Raw genomic sequence first — 12018 nt, forward strand, 5'->3', positions numbered from 1 at the left:
TATGTGTTGGTTAAGGAGCCAGTCTAAATCTGCTGAACACATTAGCCCCTCCAAGACGGCTGGCCACCCACGCTGACCCCTCCCTGGCACTGGCAGCCCCCGCAGTGCAGACACAAGGGTCACTTACTCCCTAGGCATGGCTGAAACCCAGGCATGGCTGTAATGATAATAGCTATCCTGTTGCACACATTTAGAAATACATCTCACAGTTCTAATAATGAGCACAAGACAAAGGGCCACATCCCCAGATCTTCCAAGTCCTATTTAATCACATCACAATAGTATTTCCACTTTTGAACAGTAGGCATAATGTTTTATAAATATACATATATTTAAATATCAGGGAGACACGGATAAATGAACATGTTCATTTTATTTATTGTCCATGCAGTATTATTTATATATATTGTTTAATTTGACTATATCGTGAACTCACACATGAGGTGCCATGACAAAGATATCTTAAAATCAAGAATAAATCAATGTAAAGTGAGCACAGCAGTTCTGTTCCTATCATCAGTGTCATCCAGGTAGCCTACACCCGTGACGTCGCCGAGATTACGCGTCTCGCCAGTCGCTTGTGCTGTCATGACCACTACAGCACTAGTATAAATTGACGCGCCAGTAAGTCTTTCCCAAGGTATAAGCTTTGTAACGAGTTAGCCCTGTGTCCCGGGCATCATTCCCCACTTGGCTTGTGCGATTCAGTCAAGCCTAGCATACATTCGTTGGCCCATACGGTGGATTCCTAACTGCAGAATGTCGGAGACAGTCAAGCCACCAACTTCGTTTTTCATCGAGGACATCCTCTCCATTAAAGAGAATACACGGCTAAACTTCAGGTGCTCTTCCTCACACAAGTCCAAGGAGGGATGCGCGCAATGGAATAACCAACAGTGCGAGCATGTATCACAGTCAGAGGAACTTTGCGCACAGGATACAGCATTTGAAGCGCGGAAAGGTGAGCACATTGGATTGTATGTAGGCTACTTAAAAATAGTTTAGGCTAAGGTATTGATTGACGGTGTTGTGCCAGATTCCCTGGACTCATACTAATAACAACTGGAAATAAACCTATTCCATATGAACCTGTGGAGTAGGCAGTTTACCTGTCAATTGCCAGCTTTTGACGCAAAGTCACCACACCACAAATGGGCTAATCATGTCTCTCTTTTACAGATTTATTTGACAGCTCTTGTTCTAGCACCCCAGATGCCATGATAAGTTTTAGATCAGTCGGCAAACAGAAGCGCTCGCGCGCTGCCTTTACGCATCTGCAAGTGTTAGAACTGGAGAAGAAATTTAACCACCAGAAGTACCTGTCCGCTCCCGAAAGAGCCAATCTTGCCAACACGTTGGGACTGACCGAGACCCAAGTTAAAATCTGGTTTCAGAACAGAAGATACAAAACCAAACGGAAGCAGCAAGCTACGGAGTACTGTAAGGACATCTTTCAAAAGTCAGAAGAACTAAGTACAGAGGACAATTTAGTCAGATCGTCGCTTCTCTCCACGTTCTACAAAACATATAAATACCAACCATATGTGTATGACTTCAATAGCACATGGAGACCAATACTGTGGTGAACATTACATAATACTGGACAATATTCAGGTCAATGTGGACACAATGCCTTATGAGGAGAGCATGTTAAACAACTAATTATGTTACCTAGGTATTTGATCTATTCAGCATAGTAACTTGTCATATTTTTTCACAATCTACTTTTATATGGCTAAAATGTAGCCTACCAATGTCAAACTGTCAGCTGTCATTTTTCATTCATAGCCTATATGTCTGAGTATGTTATCACAGAAAAAATGACAATCACTTTGTTGCTTGCATTTTCTTTTTTATGTATATTTTTTTTACCAAAGTTGCAAGAAAATAAAGGGTAACTGATTTGAAATTGAGACTAAGTAATTCAAAGGATATTGTAGTGTCAAGGTCTATGAAAAGTTTTGCTTATTACTATTGAGAGTAGTGATGGTTATTGAAAATGACAGTTTACTCTTTCCATTTTACAGAGTTACAGCTAACACTTTATCTCTCTGTGTAAGCATACATGTCATAATTCTGAGCTCTGAGATGCTGAAGATAAACGGTGAGACACTAAAACACTATGTATGCAAAGGCCACACAACATGGCTGGTTGGAGACATGAGATGTGACCAAAATTTTACTTGGCAATATCTTGACAAACTCCTCTCCCTGGAGCAGCCATGAATGTTGCTTTAAACTGAAATGTATATTCTTACATTCAGGAATGAATGCTTGAAATATGGTCTACAGTAACTGTTGCCAGAGGCAAACAATGGTTGTACCTGTAGTTCAAATTTGATAATACTAGAAAATTGCATGAGCAGATAAGGGTTTGCCTGGGATCTTCAGAAAACATAAGGGCCCTCTCTAAACAACGATGCTTGGCTTCTTTAACCGATAAAGAGCCCCTATCCATCCATTTAAACTGAGGCTTGATTCAACATCAAGGTGTTTTTAACTGACCCTACTGAAGGCAGTTCCTCATTGTGGTGACTACATGAAATTATAAGTGGTTTCCCCCACAAGCATGCTTGTGAGAACTGTGAGACAGGCAAGGGATAGACACATTGAGGCAGCAGATAGCCATCGGCTAGAGTAGTTAGAGCGCTGGGCCACTAACAGAAAAATTGCTAGTTTGAATCCCCATGCCGACAATGTGAACAATCTTCTGATGTTCCCTTGAGCAAGGCACTTAACCCTAATTGCTCCAGGGTCACCTTTGATAATGGCAGACCCTAGCCCTGATCCTACTCTCTGAGGGTGTCTCAGGGGGGCCTGGGATATGCAAAAACAACAAAAAAACATTTCCAATTCACACATGCATATAATACACACTTGTACTTGTGTGAATTAGGACGACTATAAACACCCACCTAAAGTTCTTATTATTATATGGAGCTATGGGGGAAACCAAAGTTAGTGTTTAGCCTTCAGGATCAAATGAGGGGTATAACTGTTGGTAGAATGCCCACAATTAAAGGGTCGTTGAGTATGTGACACTTGCATGGCAGTCAGGGAAGCTGCATTGTGGCCCATATTTTCTCAGCAATGTTATGCCACCTAATAAGAGCAATCTCTTTATTGAGATAGGCAGGGTAGCATAAGGGTAGGCAAGAGTAAGATATGATGGTACCATGAATGAGAAAAATGGAATGCAACCCGCTGACCTCTTTGGCAGCCATGGAATGCACTCGGTCAAGTTGTCTGTTTTCAGGAAACTGGAAGCATTTTGATATTATCCATGGCTTGTATTTAGTGCCTCCTATCCTCACTCAATCACATAGTCAAAGCGCAAGGGCCTCGCTCTTATCAGCTGAGGAGGCACAGCTTTCCCGAAGCCTGAGGCCTCAGTGTCTGGAAGAGTTGTCTACTACTTCACCTCAATTTAGCTCAATGTACCTTGATTGTCATTGGCCTGTTTTTGTGATTCATTGTAAATGAGTCAGATGTGTTTTGAGTTGGTGGTTTTCTCCTCCAGAAGCCCCTCTCTTGGTGCTCTCCTAGACAGATGAGTTCTCATCCATGTCACTCAAAATGAGGGCAGGAACAATGGGCCAAGCAGAGACCCACGCTGATGATCCATCCACTGATAATCACATTCCCCTCGCTCTAGCAGAGCATGTTTTGATTTGACATCTCAGATACAAGAGGGTGCTATCAATTTTATGTAAAAAAATATAATTAAATTCAACATTAGAATCAGAGAGCATTTTCAAGAACAATACCAGGTAGTTGTTGTTCACAATAGTTATAACTATTGAAACTGTAAGAGACACTCAACCAGACTGAGGTGAAATAGTTTATGGATAAACAGGATTAACTCAAATCCTAATGAAGGGTTTTACTTATTTCACAATGTTTCTACAGGTCAGGGAATGTTTAAGAATGAGTCTCCAAACTCGACTTTCATTAGGTTTTTGATAGAGCTATCGACAATGACTATCGACATATTTGAGGAAGCACCCCTCCTCTTTATCATTGAAGAGGGAAGTAAGCCTTTTCCATTTGGAGATAGTAGATTGCACAAAGAAAATGGACATCTACGTCATTTATCAAATAGATTTTAAATAATATTTTGTACTGTAGATTTAAGCAATACTTTTTTACTGTGTCAGAAAAATAATCGCTCACCAAAGAATGGGTAAGGACCAAAATCGAACATTGCAACAAAGTGAAGTTTCAACTATAACAGTAGCCAGACAAACAGGAAAAAATCCTCCGAACAGTGCTGATAAGATGACATGGTCTGGGGGCTGTACTATGAGGGAGGGCATGTTTACAGTAGCACAACTCCAGTGTGAACAGAAATCTGATCCAGTTCAGATAACCATATCCTTTATCTGGAAGTTTGAAGCGCCCACGCCAATAACCTGTCTGAGACTGATAACTCACTGACCTTGTGGATCCTCCTCAGGCAACCCAACTAACATGTTACACACAGTGGTATTCAACTGGTAACTCCCATATTAACTATAGGGATCATATAGGAATAATTAAACCAATGGATTATGTTTTCAATGTATGTACTGCTATTAAAATAAATAACATAAACAGTAACCTGTTTACAGATACTGTGTAAATGTAGGGTTATAAAAAGTGTAGTACTTACATGGTCAGGATTACATTTCACTATACATGTGTTCATAGTCAATAAAATGTCAAAATCTTCACTGTACAGGTGCTGCTCGTTTTTCATCCCTTTTCTCACCCTAGAGTTGGTTGCTATTCATTCAAGTGAGGTTTTTGTTAATGTTTCCTTCTTGCAGTGCTCATCTGTCTGTCAACATTGCACACGTACGGGCAGGTCTGGGTTCTGCATCTTTGTGAAGTTAACTTGCTCTGCACTGCTTGGATGCACTCAAAAGAGTTGATTCAACCAAGCACTACTTGCTGGAGATTGTCATAAAGAGCATGACTTATGTTGTGGAGACACTCGCAGCAGGGGACTGATGCAAGATTCTCCTCTCTAAAGGATACTATGGTATAGTCAAAGAAACTAAGGTGGAATGATGCTTATGGCTTCTCATTATTATGCCAATGTGAAGTGACATTTAAAGTAACTGTCCAGTGAACTTTTAAAAGTTCATATTCTGTTTACTCATACCCAAATAAATGTTATTGACTCATCCAATACTCATATTTGTGACAAAGGCATAAATTGAAAAAAAATAACTACAAAACCCACATCATACTTGTATCTCAAACCGACCGTTTCAAAAATGCTTGCTATTTCCTCACAGAGAATGATGTCAGCTAACCAATCAGTGGTCTATTTGTATGAATATTGTTCATGACCGGTATACGCCCACACCATTCTGTTGTTGGGGTACGCCCACACCATTCCAAACACTTAAAAGCTGCTTTTAACATACTATATATACAGTATTTTTTTTTTAATTGTATGGAAAACTATTTCACTCATATTGTAATTAATTATAGGTAAAATTTCATAGAAATCTGGAAACCCTGGACAGGTTAATTTAAACATATGTCTGAATGAAAGAATAACTTTAAAAAAGATGACTAAATCCCCATTCAAGTGCTCAAATAACAGAAGTGGTCTCCCTTCATCTCTAGCAAGCTATATTTCGTGAACAAGGCCCTTGGAGCACGCAGGTAATTAGCTGTGAAGAGAGGAGATCAATATCTCTCAGTGTGTCTCTGGCAACATGGTGTAAAAGAACATGCCCATCAAGATAAAGGAGCTTGGTGACAGGCATAGCTGAAGGTTAGAACTATTATTACCCCACTTGCCCTTGTGACGCCTGCACTTCCAAGAGCTGAGAGGGACACGGTACATTGATTTACAAATGCAGTTGAGTAAAACATCATCCTCCGTGTCTCTCTTCCTTCACATCTTTCTTTAGGCTCAGACAGAGGGAGTGTCTCTGCCACCTGGACAAACAGGCTTTCCAAAGTCAAAGATGAGGGGTTGGAAGGTCCCAATGCACCTTCCCACACAGAGAGGCTCATAAGCCCCCACTGTAAACATATGAACACACTCATGGAGCCATCAAAGCATGTACAGTGGCAAGAAAAATATGTGAACCCTTTGGAATTACCTGGATATCTGCATAAATTGGTCATCAAATTTGATCTGATCTTCATCTAAGTCACAACAACAGACAAACATAGTGTGCTTAAACTAATAACACACAAATTATTGTATTTTTCTTGTCTATATTGAACACATAATTTAAACATTCACAGTGTAGGTTGGAAAAAGTATGTGAACCCCTAGGCTAATGACTTCTCCAAAGCTAATTGGAGTCAGGAGTCAGCTAACCTGGAGTTCAATCAATGAGACGAGATTGGAGATGTTAGTTAGAGCTGCCTTGCCCTATAAAAAACACTCACAAAATTTGAGTTTGCTATTCACAAGAAGCATTGCCTTATGTGAACCATGTCTCAAACAAAAGAGATCTCAGAAGATTTAAGATTAAAAATTGTTGACTTGCATAAAGCTGGAAAGGGTTACAAAGGTATCTCTAAAAGCCTTGATGTTCATCAGTCCACGGTAAGACAAATTGTCTATAAATGGAGAAAGTTCAGCACTGTTGCTACTCTCCCTAGGAGTGGACGTCCTGCAAAGATGACTGGAAGAGCACAGCGCAGAATGCTCAATGAGGTTAAGAAGAATCCAAGAGTGTCAGCTAGACTTACAGAAATCTCTGGAACATGCTAACATCTCTGTTGACGAGTCTACGATACATAAAACACTAAACAATAATGGTGTTCATGGGAGGACACTACGGAAGAAGCCACTGCTGTCCAAAAAAAACATTGCTGCACGTCTGAAGTTTGCAGAAGTGCACCTAAATGTTCCACAGCGCTACTGGAAAAATATTCTGTGAACAGAAGAGTTGAGTTGTTTGGAAAGAACACACAACACTATGTGTGGAGAAAAAAAATGTGCAGCACACCAACATCAAAACCTCATCCCAACTGTAAAGTATGGTGGGAGGAGCATCATGGTTTGGGGCTGCTTTGCTGCCTCAGGGCCTGGACAGCTTGCTATCATCAACAGAAAAATTAATTCCCAAGTTTATCAAGACATTTTGCAGGATAATGTTAGGCTATCTGTCCACCAATTGAATCTCAACAGAAGTTGGGTGATGCAACAGGACAGCGACTCAAAACACAGAAGTAAATCAACAGCAGAATGGCTTCAACAGAAGAAAATACGCCTTCTGGAGTGGCCCAGTTAGAGTCCTGACCTCAACCTGACAGATGCTGTGGCATGACCTCAAGAGAGCAGTTCACACCAGACATCCCAAGAATATTGCTGAACTGAAACAGTTATGTAAAAGGAATGGTCCAACATTCCTCCTGACCATTGTGCAGGTCTGATCCGCAACTACAGAAAACGTTTGGTTGAGGTTATTGCTGCAAAAGGAGGGTCAACCAGTTATTAAATCCAAGGGTTCACATACTTTTCCCACCCTGCACTGTGAATGTTTACACGGTGTGTTCAATAAAGACAAACGTATAATTGTTTGTGTGTTATTAGTTTAAGCAGACTGTGTTTGTCTATTGTTGTGACCTAGATGAAGATCAGATCAAATTTTATGACCCATTTATGCAGAAATCCAGGCATTTCCAAAGGGTTCACATACTGCAATGTTTACAGTGGCAAGAAAAAGTGAGTGCCATGAGTCCATAGTTGCCATACTATAGAAAGAGAAACTGCATAAGAACAGAGGAACACCACATTGTTTTCTTAAGAATCTTTAAAAATATTTAAGTCTATTGACGCAACTGTGCATCAATCTAAGTGACATAATACAAAAATCCCCATTACAAACTATTATGACCACTATGAAATGGGGACTCTCAAGAACACGATGTTCACAAGTGTCACGGGACTTGTCTGAAGGTAACCCATACAAACAAATGGAAGTATGGAGGTAGTTTTATGCCAACACAAATAAAGGGTTAATGATGTGTTCAAAAAAACATATTTCCTAAGCTTTTTTATATCTCCTAGATTTAGGACAGACACAGCATGCTGACTTCGGTCGCCAGCTGTACAGTGTTTCCTCCGACACGTTGGTGTGGCTAGCTTCCGGGTTAAGCGGGCAGTGTGTCAAGAAGCAGTGCGGCTTGGCGGGGTCGTGTTTCGGAGGAAGCATGGCTCTCGACCTTCGCCTCTCCCGAGTCCGTACGGGAGATGCAGCGATGGGACAAGACTGTAACTACCAAATTGGATAACATGAAATTGTGGAGGAAAAAAATAAATAACCAAATAATCTAATATTATTCCTTATGAGTTATTTTTTGACAGTGGTATATCTGTAATGACTAAAGTGAAGTAAGGTTTCATGGAAATGTGCCCGTAATGTCTGAACAGAATTAAATCAATATTTTCACATTTATTTTATGATTTAAAAAAAAATACCTGCATTTTGCCTCTGTTTGGTCCTGTGCTTGTATGTCCCATCTCCTCATGAATCTGATTGGCCCACACAGAGTGGTCATGAAGCCATCATACAGCTCTTCATGGTACCCACGCATACTTTTGAAAACTAACAGATTTCTTCCTTTAAAGACAGGGGAAAACCGAACTCCACCACAAAGACAGGCATTGTCAGTGCTCCAATATGCCGTGACTGGCTAACAAATTTGCTGGCGCTGATAAGGTGGTTTAAAATCAGCCCTGATCGTTGCACAAGGGAAGATTCATAAACTTCCCAGGACAGCAGTGAAACTGGATCCCTGATGTAACATGGTACCAGCACAGCTCCTTTCTTCTCCCATCTGCAGATATACCCTTGCATCCGACTCGTCAGATGGTTGTCATTGATTGTACGTACTGTCTTGAGCAAAGTGTGTGTGAGCAGTGTGTGTGTGTTTTAGCAGCATGGTTAAGAGAATGTGAGTATGTGTATGGATCCAGTCTGTTGAAATTTCCAACGACCTTATCTCAAAGACAGAGACACAAAGTGGTGGGACGGTTTACTGCAGATAAAGTGATTAGAGAGCAGAGCAGAATGACAAGGACAGCGACATGGGCCATTCATACAGATAAACAGCCAGCAAGGAAAAACAAAACACAAAGGGGACAGCAGTCCCTCTAGGAGTGTACGTGTCTTGGGACATGTATAACTCATATTATGAATGTGATTGGTGAATACATTCATAGCATTGTAGATACAATACTAAGGGAAAAGTTATTTCAGATGCTTTTCAGTTATTACAACTCTAAAAAGGTCAAAGCATAGGTGATTAGCTATGACACTAAATTAAGTTATTTCGAAATTATTTCAGAAAATACTGAATGCATATAGGCATAGATGAGCCAGAAATTTCACCGGATGTATAAAATGTGAAGCATCCGGTTGGCGTTTCCACATACTAACAAATATGGTGATGAGAGGAAGCCCTGTGGCAGGCAAGTGGGAGAAGATGGAGCGAGATGGATTTTGTCCGACTTCCTGCTCATTTTCTCATCGATGAAACATTTGATCTCCATACAGTTTTCTGTTTCCCAAACTAGAATATGTAACAGAGTGGAGTGCGTTTTGTAGACTTTACCCTTTGCCAAAGTTTTTTTTTTTAATTGCGTTGTTTAGGAGTGCAAGGGCGAATTGAGCTATTGCAAACGCACACTTCAAAGTAGGCGTTCTTTAACGGAAATATGCAAATAAATGCTAGAACGCGCCTATAGGATCTCACTAGCTTTGCCCACCATAATTCATTTTCTCCCATAGACCGGCACATTGGACACATCATAATACCCGGTAATGGTTCCAATCGTTTTTCCCCCATTCATTTTTGCATCTGGAATTTTAAATCTACTTCACATAAGGTCTGTGTTTTGTGTCGGCTTACCCTGGCGTGACATTTTTATAGCCATGTAATTCTCTCTCGGACAAGGTGAGTTTTGTCAATATATTCGCCTCAATTTACTCTCAAATTCGAAATGCTAATTAGCAACAGAGAAGACTACAAATTCCTGCAGGAAATTCCTGCACTTAAAGCTGTCAGCTACGTTAACCAGCGTGCCCAGAGACCTGTGCCCAATCCATTAATTTGCATCCCCTTTCCTCTGTCCAAGCTAGGCCACGGACAACACATTAGCTAGTTAACAGAGTAGTAGATCAAAAAATAATGTTGCTTTACTTAGCCTAGATAATTGTTTGTACAGTATGTCAACTTGGTGTCCATTTCATACCTTATGTCATTTTTCAAGGATGAGAATAACAACATTAAAAGGGGAGAGGACCACTATAGTGAGAGGCAACTTACCGGTTTGGTCAGGGCCAGCATGACACAATTTATCCGGTGTCAGTGAGCGTAGCTATTAAGTTTGAGCATCTTAGCAATACAATGTTTTTTAATACAAAGAACCACTTATTCAATGACATAATTATTAACCAGATTACCCCTGATACCAGACTTCGATAAGTGGTAACTCGATGAGTGCTAATTCTAGAATGTTGTCATTGAGAATGAATAAAACAATCTATTGACATTCAAAATGGACTTTGTTTGGACATCCAGCCTGTATTCTAGTTTCATGACCAGAGACAAATCTTCAAAAAGGCTATTTATTTATTTATTCAGAGTGCTACATGCATTCCGTTTTGATTTATAGGATCCTTCCCACTATATGATTGATATGTCAACTGATAAAGTGATAGAATATTTCATAATTCTACAGCTGTAATGTCATCAATAAAATAAAACTATTTATATAGCACATTTCTTACAACAAATACATTTCAAGGTGTTTTCATTGGATGGGGGTTTGTCTGTAAAGTGAAGCACAGATAAAGAGGAGAACATCAAGGCATTCAAAATGGCTACAGGGATGGATGTGCAGGAGTCAGGACTTTGGGTCACATGGTCTGGGATCCTGGAATCACCAGATGGTCTGGTGGGCACCCCAACAGTGGTGGAGGTCAAGCGACCGTATGGTGCAAGGGACCTTACCATTGAAGAGGCAGTAAAGTCAAAGGATTTCTATAACCAGAGGGGGTGTCTTACAGCCTCCGTGAAGACCATCCTTACTGGCACCAGGTTCAAGGGCAGCTCCACATCACTGGAAGGGACACTTTATCCTTCGTTGTGTGGACCACCAAACCCTCCATCACCATCCAGCGTGACGACCTTGGGCAGACTCATATTGTTGGACTAGAGGAGCTTTTCAAGGACCACATGCTCAAAAAATTGACACTGCAACAGTGAACCAGTGAACATCTAAATATCTTGTAAATAGTTTTCGCACAAATCAGTTTTGGGTCTTACATTGCGGTTTAATTCCAATTAGGTTTTTTTTGGGGGGGGGGGGCACTGGATCAGCGTTCTAGTCGCACCTCCTGTCAGTACAGGGAAAACAGGGAAGCCAAGGGTCCAAAAATATTCCACATAGATCATACGCACACTAGGCTCCCAGAATGTTATATTACATACAAGTTTTGCTCAAAGCAGCCAACTAAAGTACTGTAGTTAATGTAAGTTCAATCACAAAGGCTGGTCTGAGTGCATCTCTCACAGTTTCACTCAGTAGTACAACACAATTAACATAGCATTTTATCATGTGCACAGTAGGAATTTACACTACCGGTCAAAAGTTTTAGAACACCTACCCATTCAAGAGTTTCTTTATTTTTACTATTTTCTACACTATAGAATAACAGTGAAGACATCAAAACTATGAAATAACACATATGGAATCATGTAGTAACCAAAAAAGTGTTAAATTATATTTGAGATTCTTCAAATAGCCACCCTTTGCCTTGACAGCTTTGCACTCTTGGCATTCTCTAGATCAGCATCACCTGTAAGGAACGCTGTTTGGGTAGCAGCAGCGTGGTGGTGGTGGTGGTGGTGGTGTGTGTGTGTGTGTGGGGGGGGGGGGGGGGGGGCAGCAATGTAAATAGTCTGGGTAGCCATTTGATTAGCTGTTCAGGAGTCTTATGGCTTGTGGGTAGAAGCTGTTTAGAAGCCTCATGGATTTAGACTTGGCACTCC

The 12018-nt window shown here is 40.6% G+C and overlaps 1 protein-coding gene across 1 annotated transcript; it reads left to right on the forward strand.

Moving 5' to 3' along the window:
• Nucleotides 1–607: 607 nt before the first annotated feature.
• Nucleotides 608–1909, forward strand: LOC139575231 (homeobox protein Nkx-3.1-like). Its single transcript, XM_071400207.1, has 2 exons — nt 608–961; nt 1180–1909. Exons 1-2 carry the CDS (start codon nt 760–762, stop codon nt 1584–1586), a joined length of 609 nt encoding a protein of 202 aa, XP_071256308.1. The 5' UTR covers nt 608–759; the 3' UTR covers nt 1587–1909.
• Nucleotides 1910–12018: the final 10109 nt, after the last annotated feature.

This window comes from Salvelinus alpinus, chromosome 5, assembly GCF_045679555.1.
Source record: "Salvelinus alpinus chromosome 5, SLU_Salpinus.1, whole genome shotgun sequence".
In the NCBI taxonomy this organism is placed as follows: domain Eukaryota; kingdom Metazoa; phylum Chordata; class Actinopteri; order Salmoniformes; family Salmonidae; genus Salvelinus; species Salvelinus alpinus.

Coding starts and splice junctions, on each gene's coding strand:
- LOC139575231 (XM_071400207.1), top strand. CDS start 760: ATGTCGGAGACAGTCAAGCCACCAACTTCGTTTTTCATCGAGGACATC. Junction 962..1,179: donor AGCATTTGAAGCGCGGAAAG/GTGAGCACATTG, acceptor TCTCTTTTACAG/ATTTATTTGACAGCTCTTGT.